Source organism: Miniopterus schreibersii, assembly GCF_964146895.1.
Source record: "Miniopterus schreibersii genome assembly, chromosome: 1".
Classification (NCBI taxonomy): Eukaryota; Metazoa; Chordata; class Mammalia; order Chiroptera; family Miniopteridae; genus Miniopterus; species Miniopterus schreibersii.
The window spans coordinates 3166567-3188351 of record NC_138101.1 but is presented as its reverse complement, the minus strand read 5'-3'; the positions used below and the strand labels follow the sequence as shown (position 1 = coordinate 3188351).

Genomic DNA, 21785 nt, shown 5'->3' with positions numbered 1-21785 from the left:
GGGGGGGGGCAGGGAGGCGCAGGATAACATTCTAAAATGCTACTTTCAAAAACGTTTTTGTTCACATGTATTTTCAAAACCATGCGAAACAGCACAGCGTCCCCGAGTCTGTTTCAACAGCTGCCGGTCACCATGATACCGAAACAGTGTGATGAGTGAAATTTTCAGGTTCAAACCCAGTGATGAGATGCGTCTTACAGTGAAGCCTCACAGCGTGTTTCTATGAAACAGAAGATGCTGCCCATGAAACGATTTTCTCAAATCGGTGCAAAGTAGCCTCTGACGCTGTGGGTCCACCTCGAGTGGGTTTCACGGGGACATCAGCAGGGAGTTTCAGGGAGGGCGGGAGGGAGAGGGGGAGGGAGAGGCCGTGGGAATTAGGGTGAAGTGATTGGGAGGCTGCTGCCCCCAGTGGCCTGGAGTCTACACTTTTGCTTCTTAAATAGCCTATATATACAGGCCGCAGGTGTCATACACATACACACATGCCGACATATCTATTTTTCTATACAACATTCAGTATATATCTTTGTGTCTTTGCTCCCTTTATGCCACACCAGGAGCATTCTCAATATCATTGACACGCTGAGTGAAAGACTGCTGGTCCATATGCACGTTGGATGCTCAGATTAGTCTAACATTAGCTGCTAACCCTGGGGCTGTGCTGAGGGTTTGCACAGAAGCACCTGGCACATCTCTGATTCTTTCCCTGAGACCCTCAGAGGGGCACTGCAGGGTCAGGGACTGAGCGCCGTGGAGCCCTTGGTTCCCACGGCTGAGACGCCTTAAAAGGAAGCGCTGCTCACAGCAGAAGCTCCCCCGGGGGCCCAGGAGCTCAGAGACTTCTCCAGCGCCCTTCCCCTAGCTGCTGAGGCCCGCCTTTCACTCAGAGAAGCCACCTGGGAATGTGAGGCCCACGGCGATCGTCTTCCACGTGGCCCTCACCTGGGTGTGGGCAGGCGGGAGGGGGAGCCCGCGCTACTCTGTTTGGAGAGGAGAGGGTGGGAGGGCAGACTCCACATGACTCCGTGGCTGGTAGGCGTCTCCCTTCTTAGTAGGGAATACAACAGAGAATGTGGGGGTTTTAATTAGTAGAAATTCACAGAGCATCGGCCTGAGATTCACAGGCTGGGTCCTGGTGAGAACAGATGGGCGCTCCAGACAGTTCCATCAAATCTAGCTCCATGCAAAACAAGTTGGCCTTTCTGGGGAGCCAGGTGACTCTGCTGCCTCCCTCCTCTGCAGGGACGTGGACAAGGGCTCTGTCCCAGTGTCCTGAGAGAGTGCCCGCGGTCCGTTCTAAAGAGAAGGGGAGTGTGGCATGTGGCTGGCCCTGCCTGGCACATAGGACTGTACCCTGCGGACGCCCTGTGGATGGCCCTGTGACTCACTTGCTATAATAAAAAGAAACTGATGTGGCTACTTTAATATCAGAAAAAGTAGACTTCCTAGTGTGAGTGCCCTGGCCCGTGTGCTCAGTGGTTAGAGCGTTGGCCCAGGAACCGAAGGGACTTGGGTTCGATTCCCGGTCAAGGGCACATACCTGGGTTGCAGGTTCAATCCCTGGCCCCAGTCGGGGGCTTGTGAGGGAGGCAACCAGTCCAAGTGTGTCTCTCTCCCCCTCTCCTTTCCTCTCTCTCTAAAAATCAATAAACTATTCTTTAAGAAAAAAAAGATGTATGAGAGATAATGAAAGACATTATCATGATAAAAGAGCCAGTTCAGCAGGAATACATAATCATCCTAAATCTGTATGTATCTCATAAATAATTTCAAGATATATGAATCAAAACTAACATAACTAAGAGAGGAAGCACACAAATGCACACTCAGAGCTGGAGATTTCGAAGGGCATCTGGGTAAGTGATGAACCCAAGAGACAACACATCACTAGAGATACAGAAGATGTGATTAACGCAATTAACCGGCCTGGCCTAATTAACACTCAGCAACCACGGGACATTCATTCTTTACAGGGCACCCAGGACGTTTACAAAATAGACCATAACCTGGTCAACAAAACAAACCTCCACAAATTTCAAAAGATTATGATAATACAGAGCATGTTTTCTGACAACAGCGAAATAAAACTAGAAATGTAATGAAAAAATTCCGCAGGTGCTCGGAAATTCGGCAACACGCTTCTAAAAATATAACCCGTGTGTCAAGGAAGACGTCTCAGCGGAAACTAGAAGCCACTTTGAACGGGCGGACGTAAAAAGCACCACGTATCCCATCGCGTGGGGCGCAGTGGGCGCCGCTGGAACGCCGCTTAGAGAGGAGCACGGGGCACAGAGGAAGCGCCTAAAACCAGGGCCCCGCCTTCCACTCAGGGAGCACGGGAACCAGCCCATTAAACCAGAGCAAGTGGAAGAGAGAAAGTAATAAAGACCTAAGCAGGAACCAGTGAAACAAAGCAGGGTGATATACAATAAAGAAAACCCACAGATCGTTATTAGTATTTGGTTAACCCTCACCTGAGGATATTTTTCCCGTTGATTTTTAGAGAGAGTGGAGGGGAGGGACGGAGGGAGGGAGGGGGAGAGAGGGAAACATCGATGTGACAGAGACGCAGCGAGGGGCTGCCTCCCGGACGCGCCCCAACGGCGGCCGAGGGGAACCTGCAGCCCAGGCGCGTGCCCTTCACCGGAAATTGAGCCTGTGACCCTTCGGTGTGCAGAACAACCATCTAACCACTGAGCAGCACCAGCCAGGGCTAAAAGGTAATCTTTTGAAATGATTGATAAAGTTGCTGAGAGAGGAGGAGAGAGGGAGGGAGGGAGGGAGGGAGGGAGGGAGGGAGGGAGGGAGGGAAGGAAGGGAACGGGGGTTGAGAGGAAGAGAGACAGATACAGAAAAGATGAACATATACAAAGGGCTCAACACCAAATACCCGCTGACACTCAAGGCCACCGTAAGACTATCACAGGCTTTTCATCCTAGGGGCCCGGAAACCAAGTGTTGTCCACAGGTCAGGGAAATGACTCCCAAGACCCCATCCCGACTCAAAGTGGCAGGTGTAGCCAGTGCAGACCTGGGCTCGAACCCTGCTTGATCGAGTCCTAACGCCCACGGCTCTTTCCACGGCCCCTCTCAAGCCCCAGTGGGCAGAATTACGACTCAGGCTGCTCAAAAGACCCCTAGATCCGAACCTACAAGCCCTGACCTTGGAGTGTAAAGGCGCCCACCAGACACCAATCTGAACGGCCTACGGAGAGGGGCGGGCTTGCGTCTTACGTGGCACAGGAGAATGAGGGCTCTGGAGCCAGACCTCCCAGGTGCAAGTCCCAGCAAACCCCCTCCTAAGTAAGCTGTGTGACTTCGGGCAAGTGACTCAGCTTCTCTGGGCCTGTTTTCTCCCCTGATAAATGGAGGCGGTGACTGTCCCTCCCTCACAGGGCTGCCGGAGGATTCCCTGAGTAGGGGGTGGGCAACAGTCTAGAAAGTTAGCAAGGGGACAATGAAGCAGCTGTGCAGAGTCCACCTACCTGGGGGCCACTGCTGGGCGACCTCGGAGCTGGCCCTCGGTCCTCAGAAAGCTGCGGTCTCTCCTCCCCTTTTCCCAGACGTGCCTCTCTTACTCCCGTGCCGTCGATGTCCCCTTGCAGCGCACCGGACACATCCGCACTTCTCCCGACCAGCGATGGAGCAGCTGTCTCCGCTTGGCACCTGCGGTTCTCTGCGCCTGAGGAGGGTCCCATCCACCCTCTGGCCAGACCCGTTTCCTTCTCCAAGGGTGGCCCGTGGACTCCCACAGTCAGTTGGTCTGAAAGCGGAGTCACCTGCACGGCCCTTTCTACAGTCCCCACCTTGTCCACCTTGCCTTTCCCCTGGGGGTGCTCCTCCGCTCCCCGCAAACGCCCCGCGTCTGTGCTCATCCGCACCGCGACCTCCCTCTCCAGGACTTGGATCCTGCGCAGGAGGTGGGCGTTCTGCCCCCGGAGGGCCCCGATCATCTCCTCTATCCCCAGCACCACATCCTTGATCAGCTCTTTGTAGCTGAGCCCCAGCTCCGAGATGAGCGCCTTGAGCTCCCGGTTCTCCTGCGCGGCGTCCTGCACGAGGCCTCTGCACTTGCGGGTGCTCTGGGACATGGCCCTCTGCAGCTGGCCCAGACACCCCCTCAGCCTTTCATTGTCTTCTTCCAGCTCAGAAATTTTGCTGTAACTTTTCCCGTTGCAGTCCTCAAGGTCAGCAATGACCTGCAAGTACTGGTCCAGCTCCCTCCTTAGGCGAGAGATGTCTCCTAACAGCGCGCCGTTATCCTGCTCGAGCGCGGATATTCTGTTCGCGGTTCTCTGCCTCTCTGTCTGGAGGGCACGCATTTTTCGGTGGCATCTCTCCTGATCTCTCTGAAGTTGGGCGTTTTCGTGTAAAACTCTGCTTCTCTCTTCCTTCAGTCCAGAAACGAGCTGGCGAAACCTTCTCCTGGCTCTCTCTAGGGCTCTCGGTGGCTGATGGAGGTCCTGGCCCCACTCGGAGGCTCCCCTTGGGCCCAGGCACAGGTCCCCCAAATCAGGCCCCAACCCTGAGATAACCTGGCCGGTTCCCAGGGCCTCAGTCTCTCCTGGACTAACATCTTCACAGCTCTCCTCAGGGTCTGCTTCCTTCGCAGGACAAGTATCCAAACCCTGCCGAGGACCAGCGTGCCCCTGGCCACTGTGCCGTCTCCCAGCAAAGCTCCTGTCCCCTCCCTCGGCGGGAGCTCCCTGCCCACGACCTCCACTCCCGAGCTTCAGGGTGGACAGCAGCCGGAAGCAAGCCTCCATCTCTTCAGCAAATGCATCTATTGTGAGTGCAGATCGGACGCGTCCTTTGCGTGGAGCCCTTGGGGGCCTGGCGGGTTCGGCTCCCTCGGGTGATAAGGCGAATCTGGGAGACAGAGGCAGACCTCCCTCCTCCGCTAAGGAAAGTGTTTCCCTGGCCTCCCATCCCCTGGAGCCCAGGCTGGACCCTTCCGGATGCGATGCCTTCTCTTCCTTCCCTGGCCCTCCATCCCCAGGGCCTCCCTCAAGCGGCAGCCGAGCGTGTTCCGACCACGCGTGGTTGTCCTCCTGGCCCTGAACTCTCCCGGTGGCTCCATCCTGCTCTGGGAGGAGCTGAGCGCCGGGTGGAGACGGCCCTTTGGCACCGTGAGCCCTGAAGAAGGCGGCTGAGGGGGCCCCTTCCTCCTCCCAAGAAAGCCCTCCTAGGAGGCCCCCGACGTGCTCCTCCGCCGGCCGCGTCCTGCTCAGCGATTCAGGATCCTCGGTGGACACAGAGGCCGCGCCCTGCAGAAGAGGTAGGGGACGCGCCCGCCTGGGCTGAGGGCAGGAGGCCGCGGCCGGGGACCCCAAAGCCCCGTGCGGGTCCTGCAGGCCTTCCAGGGCGCCCGCACTGCCCTCCAGGCTCGGGTCCTCCTGGCTTTCCTGACCCCGCTGGCACCCGTCGCCCAGGTCTTCCTCCTTCCTGTCCCGTGTCCTCCTCATCCCCCAGACCTCGGGGCTCAGTGCTAGGGCTCCTCCTCCCTCCTTCCAAGGGTCATCTAGGTCCCTCGGCCCTGTCCCAGGAAATCTGTGCGGTAAAGTCTGCGGGGACTCCTGGCAGAGGGGGGCATCGCGGCCCCTTGTCCGGTGGTGATCCCAGCAGGGCTGTCCTCTGGCTCTGGGAGCAGGCAGGGGCCTGGCGTCCGGCACCTGCTGCGTTTGGAGATCTTCTGGAGAAGTCTCCTGGAGCAGCAAGACAGCCGTGTCACCGGCGGGGTCCCAGGGAGGGAATGTGGACGTCTGCACCAGGAGGAAGGGCTCCGGGGCCGGGGCGGCTGGTGGCCTCTGCGCCGAGACCCAGGCCAGCTCCGCGGGGAGAAGGGAGCCGGCCGCACACTGTCCCGAGGGGCAGCCACAGATGACAAGCAGAATCTGTTCGTGCAAGCTGGGCTCGGCCGGACCAGGCTGGGGGTGGGAGAGACGACAGGCGTGAAGCAGCCCCTCCTGCCACATGTCCCCTCCGCACCCCTCTGGCCCCATCTCCTGATGTCCAGGCTTCCTCACCAGCCATGTAGGCCTTCCTAACGCTCCACCCTGTCAGCACCCAGGGCCTTTGCACCTGCTCCTCCCTCTGCCCAGATGTCCTTCCCCAGATCCCCTCATGGCTCACCTCTCGCTTCATTCACATCTCAACTCAGACAGAACTTCCTCACTCGGGGCTCCCGGAGCACTTCCACCGCCCTCTGCCCACTGACCCACTTTACTTCCCGCACAGCCCCTCCCGTCCCCTCCCCATCACAGTCTGTGCGATGCTGTGACCCCCTCAGCCCGTCCTGTCCCCACCACAGTTAGTGTGTGACGCTGTGACCCCCCCGGCAGCCCCGCACTTCCAATACGGTAGCCACAGCCACATGGGGCTTCTCAAACGGGAAACAATGCAATGAAAGTTAGCACTGGGTCCTGCAGCCCCCCAGCCCACATCCAGTGCTCAGCCGTGGCTCACGGCTGCTGTAAGCACAGCACAGACGTAGACCGTGGCCAGCGTCACAGTGGGCAGTGGGGCGTGGGCTGCCCAAGGGCAGGGAGCCGGGCCTGGAAGAGCACCGGGCACAGAGGTGCTCCATAGATCTTTTGTCATATATATTAATATTCTCTTTATTCGGTTCGTTTATCCAGAGAGGACGACTGGCCCAGCTCGCAGAACAGACTCAGGCTGGGCTGGGGCCTCGGCCTGCTGGGAAGGAGGGAGAGGGGTCTTGGGCTCACTCACGTGTGACCGTGGCCACCTGCCCCACAGCTTGGCCAGTCTTCCTACCTGCCTGCCCCTGTCGTCCTGTCTGTCTAACTCCATCCTTCCACTGGGTGCAGCCAGGGTCCAGCTTTCCCAAGAAGCCCTCCCAACCCCATAGGATGGCTTTGGGTGTGGCAGACACACCTCACACGCACACACACACACACGCACACACGCAGCTCCTCGGGACAGGCCATGAGTGAACAAAGAAGCAGGGGGGACCCTCTCTGCGGAGGCCACAGGGCCACGCCAGGGCTAGTGGGCCGAGCTCTGCTCGAGCATCTCTGTATTTCATATGCAGGAAAACAGAAGCTGAGGAAGTTGTGGTTCAGAGGAAGCCCGGCAGGGCCAGTGGACCGGGCTCCTGACCCTCGGGGATTGGGGGGGCTGTGGAGCCAGAGCTCAGGTCCACCCCAGGGCTGTGTGGCCTCGGGAATCACAGCAGCTCTTGGAGCCGTGGAGTCCCCGCTTCCAGAGGGGGGTTGTGGCTCCCGCCCCACAGCTAATCACACGGTTCCTAGGGATGAAGCACGACAGGTGGCAGCCGGGCCCGGCACTCAGCCTGGGGCCCTTTCTGCTCTCTCCCGCCCAGGTCAGGGTGATCCATTCCATCTCCTCAATCTCCCTCTCAGCCATTTCCAGAATGTTCTAAGCCCAGAGTGTCTTTACCCCCTTCTCCCCCCTCCGCATGATGGGCACACACAGGAGGCTGGTCAGGCCCAGCTGGCACCCCGGGCACCCAGAAAGCCTCTGGCCTTACCTGTCCATGGTGGGGTCCCGCCAGGTCTCCCAGGAGTCCAGCTGTGGTCTCCAGGCCTGGTACCAGCACAGAGGGGCCTCGTCCAGCCCCGACGCTGCCCCGGGGGCAGGGCCCCTCGGTGGGCTGGCCTGGGAAGGGACAGGACCCCCAGGGTTAAAAAGACCCTGCTAGGAGCCTTCCCAGGATTGTCACCAGTGGCCATGCCCCTGCTTTGGGAGCTGATGGCACTGCTCACCGACTCAAGGCCTTCGAGTCCCCACAGATGGCCTGATGATCACCATTGCCCACCAGGTGAGGACACTGAGACTTAGAGATAGGAAATGACCGTCCCAATGAGAAGCGGATATGGCTCTGGCAGCCACTTCCTCTGACCACAGAACTCACTCACTCAGGTGACAAAATCCATGACACCTCTCTTCCCGGCTTCCTTGTGGGCCACAGAGGGTCGCAATCCCAGCCCCTAGCCCCACGGTCGGCGTGTGGACAGAGGAGCTGACTCCTAGGCTCACTGCCAGACAGACCCCATGCCCTTCTGCAGGGACGAGTCTGACCTTGTCTGACCGGTCAGCTCGCTTCCCAGAAACAGGACAGAAGGGCAGTGCGCAGTGCTGGTGGGTGTAAATGACCCCTCACCCTAAACAGCACTTGGCCTTGGAGGACGGTGAGTAGCCACAGGACCCAGATGGACACAGGGGCTCTGGGGCTCCTGAGAGCAATGGCTTATGCCGAAGGGACCCTGGAAGCTGTGGCTTAGGCTGTCCTCAGGGATATAGGTTCCCATCAGGGACAAGGTAGGGACGAGGGTCTTCTAAGCTCCTGCAGCTCCCAGACCCGGCACCTGGGCTGTCACTGGGGTGAGGGTGGGGACTGAAAAGCTCCCGGTCATTATGGTTTTCTGGGAGGACAATTCCGCCTGAGAGACCCCTGCTGCCCTATGCTGGCACGCGTGGCATGGGCACTGAGGACTCTGATCCCCTCTTTACCAGCTGTGTGTCACCCCCTCCCTGAGCCTCAGCTTCCTGTCTGCAGAGCAGAGATGACCACCCCCTGCATCATCAGGACATTGTAGGTGAGCTAGCCCGTCAGGAGGTATCCATACAGATGCCCCATGCCCCACGCCCACGTCCCACACACAGTGGCTCCCACATACCTGCCGAGGCCCGAGGTCCTGGGGCACCATGGGAGTGGACAGGAGTCTGCCAGCCTGGGTTTCCACAGGCCGCCAGCAACTCCTCCTGGGGCAGGAGCAGCCACTCATCCTGAACACAGCCCAGGGCATCCTGCAGGAAGACAGAGGAACCAGGAGAGCTGAATGTCCACTCCAAGCCCATCTCCGTGTGTCCCTCCCACCACCCCAGGAGGCAGCTTAGAGGAAACGGAGACTTAGGGAGCAGAGGCCTGAGGCCTGGCCTGCAGCCCTGTCCATGCTCCTGGTCCTACAGCCCAGCCTGCCTTCTGCTAGCACCAGGCTCCATTACCCAGGCAACCAGGAGCTTGTCTGTCCAGCTGAGATGCCTCTGGGCTCTGGGACTCTCTCCTTCCTGTCCCCACTGTGTCCCACCAGCGGAGGTGGGCACCTGCCCCGGGGGACTCTGTGCAGTTCTGTCCCTCAACTGCGAACAAGTACAAATGCTATGGCTGGTGTCCTTGGGCAGCGCTCCCTGGATTGGCCTCTCCCCAAGGCAAGTGGTACGTGGTGAGGCATCTCCCCTGCATGGCACTATTACCACGGCGCCTTCACTGCGGCGGCAGGAGGTGCGGGGCCCACAGAAAACTCAGCTCTGACCCACCACCCACATGGTCCCCTGCCCCGGGCTACTTCTAACCAGTTCTAACGGGTGCTGTCTACTGCCCACCTGCCCCCACCAGGCCTCGAGTTCCTTCTGGAAGGGAACTTAGCTCCATTTGGTCTGCACCCTCACCTTAGCCTAGCACACAGTAGGTGCCGAACATGTGTGTGATAGCTGAATGCACAGATAGACCCTCAGAAAGGCAGATGTTCCAGACTCACTAGTGCATCTGTGGGCAAACATTTACTAAGTTCCTACTATGTGCCAGGTGCTGTTCTAGGCAAGGGGAGAGGGAAGTGACCAGGTAATGCCCCATCCCCTCCTCAACTGTCCCCCAGGCCCTCCCCTGCTCCCAGGGGACCCCTGCATGGACTCATCATAGCCAGGCTTCCTGCTCGGAGCCTCCCTTGACTCCCTTGGGCTCCAGGCTCAGCTCCAGCGCTAAGATCAGGCCCTGGAGGCCACCGGGGGCTGTCCAGGGCCGCCCCGACACTCCTCCCCCTCGCCTGGCTCCACTCACAGTGCCTCCTTCCCTCCCACAGCCCTCCCCCCACCTGGCCCTGGCTCTGCACCCTGCACATGCTGTTCCTTCTGCTTGGCTGGCATGTCCTCCTGGGGGGGGGGGGTATTCACTGTCTGCTGCTCACTGGGCAAAGCCCCCCACACACCTCGCTCTCAGCCGCTCCCTCCCACATCAGCGTCCCCGCGGTCCCCCTGAACTAGAAACGGGCAGGTGGCTCTCCTGCTTCCAACCCTTCCACGCTCCCCTCTGTGCTGAAGGAGCGCCCACCTGCTCTGGCCTCAACATCTACCTGCCTCCCACCTCTTGTCCTCGAACAGACCCTCTTCCTCCTACCTCAGAGCCTTGCACCTGGTGCCTGCCGTGGGCACCTCTCTTCCAGCCGCTTCTGCCCAGCTAACCTGCTCCCCTCTGGCCTCAGCTTAAAGGCCAAAACCCTGTTCTCCTCCAAATTAGTCCTGTTCCCTCCCTCCCAGCATCTCCTCCTCACACCCAAGTCTGTGACCTAGTGTCCAGGAGATGGTTGGTGTCATGTCCACTCTCCTCCCAGACCAGGGATCTCAACCCTGGGTCACCCCTTAGAATCTCCCAGGAGCTTAAGCAAGTACCAAAGTCAGCCCAGACCCACCGCAACCAGAGGGGCCTGGACACCAGCATCCTGCTCCGCACCCAGCCAGCCGGCTGCTCGCCACGGGCCCCCTGCGAGCTGCCTCCTGTTTTTACCCATCTGGTCCCCACGTGATCAGAAATAAACATTTTGTCAGCAGCTTAAAATCACCTTTAGAACGAGGTATAAAAGAAGAAATGGAGAGAGAGAAGGTGGGGGAGAGAAAGAAAAAAGCCCGAGGGCCCAGGCTGGAGAAGGGGAGAGACGGAAACTCTGAGCGGCAGGAGAGAGGAGGGGAGGGCTGAGAACCGAACAGACGGAAAGGAGAGGGCGCGGGGCAGTGTCCAAGGCCACCGTTGTTCCCGTTTATTTCCACTTGGATTTTATTCCAATACCCGAGTTCCCTTCAATTCAGTTTAACAAAGACTTAACTGAGCAACTACTACGTGGCAAACCCTGTCGTGGGGCTGGGGACAAACCCATGCAAAAAACAGACACAGAGCCGAGGAGGTGCCGCCCAGTGGGGGAAATCCTGAAAGCTGGTGCTGCTTCCCTTTCATTTCACAAGTCACTAAATCAGTACTCAGAGAAGGAGACTGACCTGCCCAAGGTCACACAGCACAGGACCGGGGAAGGACAGGACCGGAGCTCGGGGCTCTGGACTGGAGCCCCGCTTTCTCCCCCCTTCCCGCACCTCTCTCCTGCCTTGTCGACCCCCCTGCCCTTCCGCACTCACGGGAGCATTTCCCGTAACTTCGCGTGGTCTTAGCTTTACGTGTAATTATTTTGAAAGATGAGCACAGGAAAGAAAAGAAGGAACTCAGTGACATCCAGATGTCATTCGTGTGTTAGGCGCTGTCCTTCTGGGCTTTTCTCTCTGCACAGACGTTTCAATTCATCCAAAAGTCTGTTTCTACAAATGTCAGCTTTTGCTTTGAGCTTTTTCCTTTGATGTTTTTGAAGGATCATTTTCCAGCAGGTTCTTCTGCGACGTGGTTTTATGGCTGCCTAGCAGCCCCCGAAATAAGGGCCGCCTTACCTTACCAAATCCGGCCCCCACATCGGACGTTTAGGTTGTTTCCGATGTTTACCGGCTATAAAAAGTGCGGAGGTTCTTGTAACGTTTGTGACGTATACAGAATAAAATGCAGGCTCGAGGTTTTGCTTCTTAGTAATTCTGACTAAGGGAACCGGAGGTGACCTTTTTGTGTAAGATTACTAGCGGCCATGTCGTCCGGCCTTTCACACGAGCTGTATGTTCGTAGCTTTTGCCGGTTTTATTTTTCTACACTATTGACACGATGTTTTAAAGCCCTCGCTTGCTGCCGGAGTGAGTGACAAATGTGAAACAGCATTTCTGCTGGAACGCAGGTGTGACAGGGAGGGGCTGCCGGTGCTCCCTAAACAGTGAAAAGACTCTTGTCACCACCACCAGGGGTCGCCCTACTCACACTGGGGGAGGGGGGGCAAAGAGGCCAGGGGAGTGCCCAGCATTTCTGATACCTCTGTCACCCAGAGCATGGTCTCAGCTTTGAAATAACAGCCTGACACTGACATTTTAAAGACTGTGACTTTTAATCTCCTGGTGTCAGCCTCCCTGCTACCCTCCAGGCCAGGCCATAGCCTCTGGCGTCCCCTGCTGTAGTAGTCAGCCACCCAACTGCCACTGTCTGCACCTGCGTCTGTCTCTCCTGCATGCTCTGGAAGAGCAGGGTCACCTCTCCAGCCCCAGAGCCTGGCACAGTGCCTGGGACATGGCAGGTGCCCAGTGCACACTTGCTAAAAAGCATTGGGGGAGGGGGGTGACATCTACAATGGGCCCTGCTTACCTGGCAAACCACAGTCCTTTTTCATTTCTTTTCACCCAGGACCCTGAGCAGAAACACCAACCCCAAGCTCCTCCCCAGGTTGGGGTTTGTCCTTGGAGTGGCCCATTCCTCAGGGACCTGGGCCCCGAGCAACTTGCTCTAGAAACTGTAAAGTGCGTGGTCCCAAGCAAAGCCTTGCCTTGGCTGGACTGTGGGTTTGGGGACAAGGACAGTGATTCCTGCCTGGCTACCTGCCAGCACCAATGGCGTTCTGTTTGGGAAGTTGCTTTGCAAACATGAAACAAATAACATTTTCTCATAGTGACTGCCACCATAATTCACACCACAACGCCCAGAGCACATCAGATGCAGCCAGCAGCCGTGAAGAAGTGTGCACCTCGCTTCAGGTCCCTTCCTTGGGCAAGTGACAGTACCTCCCTGCCTCAGTTTCCTCATCTGCAAAATGAAGATCGGTGATCCTAACACCTCAGGAGCTTTTTGTAGGGAGCTGGTTGCTGGGCCAAGCATGCAGCCAGCACTCAATAAATGCCAGCTTCTGTCATGATTTTCTATCTGACGCACACTTCCCTGGGGCCAGCCCCGCCCCCAGCTTCCCAATTCCTGCACCTCACTTCCCAGCATCTTCCCAGCATTGCCACCCTGAGGCGGTCCCTTCTGCTGGAAGTTTCCATTTCCCAGGGGCTGTGGAGCAAATGTCTCCTTACGATCATTTGTTCCCTGAGTCACTTGCTCGCCAAGTGTTTCACAGCCCGCAGCCAGGGGCCCAGATTTAGGGCTCAATCAGACCCAGTTGGTGACAGTGAAGAAGGCACAGCTGTGGAGAAAAGGCAGCCAGGGCTGTCCCAGTGAGAATTAGGGCCACCAGAGGCGGGTCATGTGGCTGCAGGGGCACCAAGGAGAGAAGGAGATGACGTGAGGTCAGAGGAGTCTTCTTAGAGGAAATGACATCCCCACCCAATGGGGAGAAGGTAGCAGGGGTTTCGTGGGTGGCTGTAGGGAGGAGACAATGGAAGCTTCTAGTACAGGGACGGCATACAGGCAGGGGAACCACAAGAGGGTGACCCGGGTCCAGTGCCTACAATGTGCTTGTTGCCATGATGACCTCCCTACGCCTGGGTGTTTCGGGGATGCTACTGAGGCAGCCCGAGGCACCTGGCCTTCCCCAGGGTTCACCCAGCGCCCGCCCCGAGGCCCTGCCCAGTGTGGACGGCATTGGGGCTGTGAGAAGGAAGGAAGCCCAGGGCCCGGGAGGCCAGAACAGGGGATGCTTACTACCCGAAGCAGGTGAGGCAGAGGAGCTAGGCAGGGGCCATCACCTGCCCTGTAACCGCAGGTTGTGGCTGAATTGTGTCTCCTTAAAATATGGTCAGGCCCTAACTGCGCCTGTGACCTTACTTGGAAACACGGTCTTCGCAGATGTGAATCACGATGAGGTCCTGCTGGAGCAGGCTGGGCCTCGCCCACCTCACCTGCCCCTGTAGGCTGACCGGGCACCGAGGCAGAAGCTCTCAGCCCTCAGCCAGGAGAACAGCACCCAGGACAGCCCCTCCCAGAGGCCACTGCAGTGCTCCCGGTCCCTGTGGGCCATCACAGCCCGTGATGGGGGAGCTCATGACCACAGGCCCCTCCGGGAACACTAAGGCACGGAAAGGTCCAGGACCCTGCCCGAAGGTTCCCGGGCCCTGAGAGGCAGAGCTGCACTGGAATCGCCACCGCCTCTCGCACTGCGCGTGGCTCACCCCGCTGCGTGCAGCTCCAATGTTTAAGGTTCACATTTTCTACCCCCCAGTCTCTAAACAGCAGCTTCTGCCGCTCCCTCTGCTCCCTGCTGATGAGGGGCTGGCTTCTCCCTGCTGATGAGGCAGACTGGCTGGGGACCGCACTTTATGGGCCATTTAGGGAATTTTCAAGAGAATTTTGACTGTGCACAGCAGCCTCCAGCAAAGCCTTGAGAGCATGAGCTGGGGGCATCGAGAAGGTCACAGGTGGACCTTGACACGGGGAATGTAAGCTGGGGGCACACAGGTACCGAATCCAGCCACTGACACTGTCCACACTCAAGGCCAGCTCTGGCCCTGGCGACTCGGGTAAGGGCTGCAGCCTGGAGTCACAGCTCCAGTCTGGCCCATGTCCCCTGCTGGCCCTGATACTTGGTAGTTGGGTGCCCGTGGCCAAGTCACGTAACATCCCAGGGCTCAGTTTCTCCATCTATTCAATGGGATCACGACACCTGGCTCACAGGTTGTTCTAAGGATTCAACGGGAACACACAACGTCCAAATGTTGGCGGGAGTCTCTTAGCTACTTAGGTCCCCACCCTCTCCCAGGCGGGAGGACTGAGCGGCGTGCGGGGAGGCAGACCGGAGGGATGACTTACGCCAACAGCCTGAATTAAAGTCGTGTTTAGGGAAATCACAGAGAGGATTCTAAATGACAGTTTCCATCTACACACGATTTATTTTCCAGAATTACAGTACGGTGCCAACATTGAACGTACAGGTTTCCTTTTATCCAGTGAACATAACGAAGGGAGACGAGCAGGACACGCAGAAGAATGACAGGAGGGGATGAAGCAGTAAAAAGATAAAACAGACCACAGGTGAGCTCACTGTTAAAACGATCCAGGCAGGACACACACAGTTCATCGTGCTGAGAGACACGGAGCAATTAAAGTTCCAGTTCATTTGAAATAGATTGTCTGGTCTGAAGATAAATTTGATTTTTTTTTTTAATGATCAATGTCGCTGAGCTATGGTCGCTCACTGATTTTCCCGTAAATGCAAACTGACCCAGTGGAGAGAAGCAGGGATCTTGAGCCCTTGGAGGAGGCTGAACTAGCTCTCTCTTTTCGGCTGAGTTCGGAAGAAACAAAGCCTTCTGGACTCACATATTTGGGCCGAATTCCAGTTCTGCCTCGTACTGCTATGTGACAACAGGCCAACGCACGACCTCTCTGAGCCTCAGCCTCCTCATATGTGCATCAAGGATGCTAACAGCACCTGCCTCACAGTCTTCATGAGCATTAACTGAAACAATGCCTCTGAAACACCCAGGAGGGTGCCAAGCTCAGGGCAGGAGTATGTTACATGTAAGTTTTTACCTTCCCATCAGTCAAATGAATAAATAAATGGCCTCGGCCCTCACTTCCAGAGCTTCCAAAACCTGCCCAAGGTCACCCAGCTGGTGACTAGGAGAACCAGAAGGTCCCACCCCTGTGTGCTCCCTGCTGCGCAGGCCTGGCAAGCTCCAGCATCCCCTGCTGGGGGGAGGCTCTGACGACCCATCAGACCTGGACCTGCCCTCGAGGAGCTCACAGTCTCGTGGAGAAAGGAAGGTGCACACACAGCGCGCCATGCAGGGGACCATCACCGCCTTCAGTGCTGTGAGGGGGTCGGAAGGCGGTGACTGCTTTCCCAGGGAGGGCCTGGGTCAGGGGAGACGCACAGCACAGGAGAGTTACCCAGGAGCTCATCTAGCCCCGGGCCTGGTACACGGCGGGGACTGATTAAATGTTGGGTATGGACGGATGCCCAGCGGGACAGAGAATGAGTGTGAAAGGGAGGCTGCGCGGCTGCCTGGAGAGTGGCTGGAAGCGGATGGTGGGGTGAGCGGGGTGATGGCGCAGGGCAGACAGTGGGTGGGTGCTGGGCGAGTAGGCCTGGCTGGGTCGATGGGTGGGTAGAAGACTGCGTGGGATGGGGACTGGTGGACCAGGCTGGTGGGGTTGGGGGGGGAGAGGAAGACCGGGAGTGGGGGAGTCAGTGACTGAACCGAGCGGCTGTAGGAGGAAGTTAGAGAAGAGCAGTCACTCGGGCTCTGGGACGTGGCCACTTACCAGGCTGCAGGGACCGGCAGGGGCCGCGCGGCGCCCTCTCTCCCCCCGGGCCTGGGCCCCCAGCTCCTCGCGCAGGCTCCTGTTCTGCTCGGAGAGGTCCTCCACCTGGCTCTGCAGGCCGATCTCCGACAGCTTCAGCTCGTAGACACAGCAGCGCAGCTCCTCCAGCTGCCCGCGCAGCGTGCGCTCCGTGGCGCGCCGCTCCCGCAGCCGGCGCGCGCCCGCGTCCCGCTCGCGCCCGGCCCTGGCCTGCAGGGCGCGCGCCCCCGCCGCCTCGTGGGGGGCGCCCGGGGCCGGGCCGGGGGCCGGGGCCGGGGCCGGGGCCGGGCCGGGGCCCGGGGCGTCCAGCTCGGCCAGCAGGAGGCCGGCGGCGCGGCAGAGGCGCCGCACGTCGCGCTCCAGCCGCTGCACCTGCGCCCGCAGCGCGCGCTCCTGCTCGCGCACCAGGCCCATCTCGCGCCGCTGCGCCCGCCGGCAGCGCTCCAGGGCCACCGTCTGCTGCCCCAGCGCCTCGTCCTTGCGGCGCAGCTGCTCCCGCAGCCGCTGCAGCCGCCACCGCTGCCGCCGGGCCGCGCGCTCCTTCTCCAGGACCTGCGGGGGGCGGCGGGGGGGCGTCAGCGGCCCCCGGGGCTCGCCCGAGCCTGTGTTTGTTTTCAAGTTCGGGAGTCTGTGCCTCGTGGGATATTTTCGCATTACGGTGTTGCATCAAGATATTATTTATCTCGGTGACTGAGTTTCTCGGCGCCCCCCCCCTTACATTTTGCCTCACCGCGCCCTGCTGGGGGCCCTGCACCCCCAGGAGCCGCCTGAGTTCTTGGGAGGAAGCGCGCAGGGGGTAGGAGGGGCTCAGCTGGCGCACACCCGGAGGGCCCTCTGGTGGTTGCACGGCAGTTCCACTGAATGCCCCACCCCACAGTGTAGAGTTACCACCCGGACCCCCCCCAGGGTCCCCAGTCCACCCAGGACCTCCCAGACCTCTCCATTGCCCAGTGCCCAAGGGTTAATGCTGGCCCACCAAGGGTCAGCGGGCCCCGCTGGGGTCACAGCCGCTGCTCCTGATTGTGACCACCCCTGGGGAGTGAGGTACGGTTACTGTCCCCTCGGGACACTCAGAAATGACTTGCATGATATCTCAGGGCTAAAGGTCACCGCAGCCGGGATTCAAACCTCCACGTATCTGGTTAAAGGTTTCCTCAAGGTCAGGAGGACGCATCACCCTGTTCTTAGGCCTTGACCCACGCCCACCCATGAGCTGTGGGCTGGCCCGGGCTGACCCACCCGCGGTGAAAATAGGAGTCCTGGCCTAATTTTCAGAATTCATTTAAGCACACGGTGGACCTGCCCTCGCCCTCGTGTTGATTCTCTCAACAGCCAGCAGCTGGTGCTGCTCCAGGCCGAGCGCCCGCGGAAGATAAAGCAACAAGCAAAGGGCACCCGTGAGAGAGGAGCCGGGGGAGCAGCCCCGCAGGCTTGGCCTGAGCGTGTTTTCGAGGACATGGGGCACGTACACCGGAGACAAATTCCCTGTGAGGAAACCGGGTTTGCCCGATGGTGTGGATCCTGTCACAGGTGGTGCTCCACGCTCCATTGTCCCCACAGGCCTGCCTCTGTCGGCCTCCAGAGTGACACAGGTCACTGCAGGAATGAGGCGTCTATGGCGCAGATACACGCTTCCGGGGGACACTGACCACAGGACAAAACTCGGTTTGGCCATTACCAGGTACAAAGGGCAGAGCAGTGCCTGCCTCACTCCTGCAAAACCTGCTCCAAAATGCACGGACCTCGGGGAGAGAGTTAGAGTCAGAGGTTCGGGCTGGGATGTACCTGGGCCACGGGGTCACCTAGGGACCCGGAGCAAGTCCCCTCCTCACTCTGAACTTCAAGCCTCACCTGGAAATGGGGTTCCTGACAGGTGTTTCCCAGGGGCACACAGCCTTCCTGAGGCAGGAATAGAGCGGGGAGGGGCTCAGTGTCTACAGAGGGTGGGCCCCGCGGCACCTCTGAGCCCCGCACCATCTCCTTCACTGTCACTCTGGCCCTCGTCCCCCCGCCACACTGTGAACTTGTCGTGGTTACAGGGCTGTGTCTGATTCACGGCGGAAATCGGACATGTGCCGAGGCGCGGCTCCCACACGCGCATCGGCGCATTTCCCGAGGAGGTGAGTGATGCTGGAATCGCACACACCTCTCTAGCTGGTGTTAAAAACTCCCCTGGGGACGCAGATGGTGACGCGCTATACGCCAAGGAGGGGAACGAACTCGGCTTTCTGCCCCGAAGTTCAGTATGGAGGGAAGCCCCACGTGCGTCTCCCTGGCACCCCGAAGGCCCTCTCGCCCTCACGGGGCGCCTTCCCTCCCGCGCTGACTTCTGCCGCAGGGACCCGCTAACCAGCGTCTGTGGGGCTCCTCTGGCTGCTCCCACGGAGAGAAATGCATTTTAACCACGACCCCATTATACACACGCCCACATGCAGTGTCCCCGAACAGCTCCTGCTCGGACACCGACACGGACACGGGAGGCCCCTTCTTATTTCCTGGTCGGTTCTGTTTGTAAAATGAGGGTTGTGACTCACAGAACTGATTTCATGGCCCGCTGACGGGTGTCCGCCCACGATTGGACAATCACATGCTGCCCTGCCAGTCACAGTCCAGAGACAGGGCGCCCCTGGGGCTCTTTGGGCACCACCACAGCTGCCTCTGAGTCCTGTCATTTCTGCAATATTTCCTACACGTGACCCACCCTCCCCCCTGCATCATCTGTCCCCTGCAATATTTCAATAAACACTAATAATGACATAAACAGCAGGGTTATCAAATTTACTACTGTTGTGTTTTATGTGTATTAACGCACTTAACCCAGGGAACAATTTGAGGGTGCTGGTGCTATAGCATTCCCATTTCACAGATGAGGAAACTGAGGCCCAGAGAGGTTAAGTCACTTGCCCTAGGTCACACAGCCATCTGCCTGCCCCTTTCTCTGACAGCACTAACTTGTCCCCCACCATCTCTCCTGTGCAACCAGAACATCCCCAAAACCCTGCCCCTGTGCCTCTCCTGCTAAAACCCCCCAAAGCCTGCTCCCCGCAGCCTTCAGAATTGGATCCACGCAGTGGCCCTGGCATTCTGGCCCCTCTGGAATCCTCCAGTCTCACCAACGCCCTCTCCCCACCCACACCCTCTGCCGGGTCCTGGTATGCTCTCAGACTTCCATGCCTTTGCCTAGGTGGTTCCCCATGCCTCGCACGCCCTTCCCGCAAGGCCCAACTCTCACGGCCAGTTCTCTGCAGCTCCCCACCCCATGCATGCACACACCGCGCCCTCGCCTCCCCATGCCACCAGGGTCCAGTTTTGAGTTCCTTGTTTCCTATCTGTGTCCCCACCTGCCCTCCAGCTCCTGAGGTGGTGACCCTGCCTCAGTCATCTCCCTGCCCTTAGGCCAGAGCTGGCTCCCTGATGTCAGGCATGAAGGCCACAAAAATGAACCTCTGCCCAGAGCTCCCAGTGAGTGCACAGCCCCACAGGTCACTCAGCGCTCTCTCCCCCCGCCCCCCCCCACGCCCCAGTGTTCCCAGCAGGAACCCTATGAGGCAGGCAGGGCAGGATGGGGATCCCATTTCACAGATGGAGTAGTTGAGGCCCAGAGAGGCCCTGTGACCTTGTCCCAGGAATTTCTGGCCACCTCCCACCCCACCCCACCCCACCCCACCCCACTCCCACTGTCTGTGCTCAACTGCAGCTGCTGCCACATCCGAACACATGAGGTGCCCCTACTGGGACGAGAAACCAGGCCTGGAAGGAAGGGGGGCCGTACCTGGCTGGCGAGCTCCCCCCGCAGCACCTCCAGCTGCTCCTGGGCGCGGAGGGAGGCGCTCCTCTCCTGGCCCACGCGCGCGCTCAGCTGGTCCACCTTCCGCAGGAGCTTCCGCTCTGACTGCTCCAGCTCCTGGATTCTGCAGCCGGGAAGCAGGGCAGCACTTAGTCGGACGGGGCGCCGTAAACACGGCCCAAGGTTTTCACGCACACACCCACCCCCGCAACCTTTGTGTTGTTATCTGGCCAATTTAATATTCTGACAAAATTACATTTTGTAAAACATTCACACATATCTTTCTAGGGATGGTCTATAATATGTACTTCAGGGAGCTCTTTCCACTAAGAAGGCACCATGCATCAGAGTCTTAACAGCACCCTCATCTCTAAGCAGGTAACCCCTGGTCTGGTGGCACCGATGAAGGACCGAGCCTGAAGCTCACACCTGCATCGTCTCAATGAATCTGCACATGACCAGCCCACAGGTGGCTTCCATTACCTCTTCTTTACACATGCGGAAAACTGAGGATCAGAGAGGCCAGGGACCTGCCCAAGGTCACACAGCATTATAGAGCCCAGGCTGTCTGATTCCCAGAGTCACACTTTTAACCCTTTGCCTCCCATCTGAGCTATATTTCTATAAATCTCTCCTGAGGAAGTGACTGAAATTCAGAAAAACGTTTCTGCATTTAAAATAATTAATCCGTATCAGTAAGAAGATGGAGATGGCCTAATTGTCTAGAAGGGATGGCAAAGCCACATGAAGGCCTTTTCATTATCCTGGGGAAATGCTGAGGCTGTGTCACATGAGAAGCAGTACCCAGACTGGACCAGAACCCTGACCACAGCTACATAGAAAGAAGCTCGCGTGAGTGTCTTGGAAGCCCGAAGAGAAAGTCTGGCTACTGGTCCCATTGGGAGAGAAGGAACCTCAAAGACCTGCCTGTCACCTGCTTGCACCTAGTATCTTAGTCTCCTTAATGTGCCCATCTGACCTCTAATAGAAACCAGGAAACACGTGCAAAGTGCACGCACAGCCTGCATATTGTCCCTCCTTTACCCAAGTCCACGCTGGGTGCCCTGCTCATCCAGGATAACTTTGCTTCCCTAGGTGTGGCTCTAGCTTTGCTGCCTGGCTCTGCCACTTACCAGAATGGAGCCTAAACTGACTCATTCAACTCATTTACCACGATGACCCTCAGTATCTTTATCTGTAAAAACTAGAGGTAATTGCACCTTGCCCAGAAGGTTGTTGCAAAGATGAAATAAAATGATGCATTATTATTAGTAATAAGGCCAAAAGTCCCCTCTCCCCCTCTAGCTCTGAGGCCCTGGGGGAGTGTCTCGAAGGTGACGGAAGGGAGTGTGGGTTATAATCGCATCCCTCCCACACTGAATGAGAGGAGTGGCCCCAGGTTCATCGGTCAGTCAGTCTGAGTACCTCTGACGGACTATAAAGAGGGGTGGTATCAAGTGGGACAAGAAAAGCCTCTCTTTCGTTTCTGAGACCAGCCTGAAACATTAAGTATGAGAGTGTTTCATGCTGATATTGTCCCTACTCTTACACTAAGCAGGAAATGACTAGTCTCGCTGTGGGCAGGCTGAATAATGGCCCCCAGATATATCCAGGCCCGATCCCCGGAGCACGAGTGTTACCGTAAAATGCAAAAAAGATCATGGATGTGATTAAAGATTTTTAGATTATCTTAGACTATCTGGGGGGCCTGAACTGCAACCCCAGTTGTCCTCCTAGGAGGGAGGCAGACGGATTGGACACAGAAGGAGCAGGTGTGCGTGATGCTAGGCTGCTGGCATCGCAGGCGGAGGCCAGAGCGAGGATGGCAGCTGTGGCCGCTGGCCAGGCCAGGCCAGCCCCCTG

At 58.2% G+C, this 21785-nt stretch overlaps 2 protein-coding genes across 2 annotated transcripts in view; one reads left to right on the top strand and one right to left on the bottom strand.

Annotated features, from left to right (window-relative positions):
* STK32B (serine/threonine kinase 32B) overlaps positions 1-21785 on the top strand; it is a 616411-nt gene that overhangs the window by 362855 nt on the left and 231771 nt on the right. The gene's annotated exons all lie outside the window — the stretch shown is intronic.
* The window catches only part of LOC308566442 (uncharacterized protein C4orf50), a gene marked incomplete at its 5' end in the record, with an annotated part of 40833 nt that overhangs the window by 15351 nt on the left and 3697 nt on the right, over positions 1-21785 (bottom strand). Inside the window, 5 exons of the mRNA XM_081156714.1 lie at positions 3489-5930; positions 7517-7644; positions 8667-8796; positions 16097-16687; positions 19908-20046. Coding sequence (XP_081012840.1) covers positions 3489-5930; positions 7517-7644; positions 8667-8796; positions 16097-16687; positions 19908-20046 — 3430 coding nt within the window. The remainder of the gene's footprint in view (positions 1-3488; positions 5931-7516; positions 7645-8666; positions 8797-16096; positions 16688-19907; positions 20047-21785) is intronic.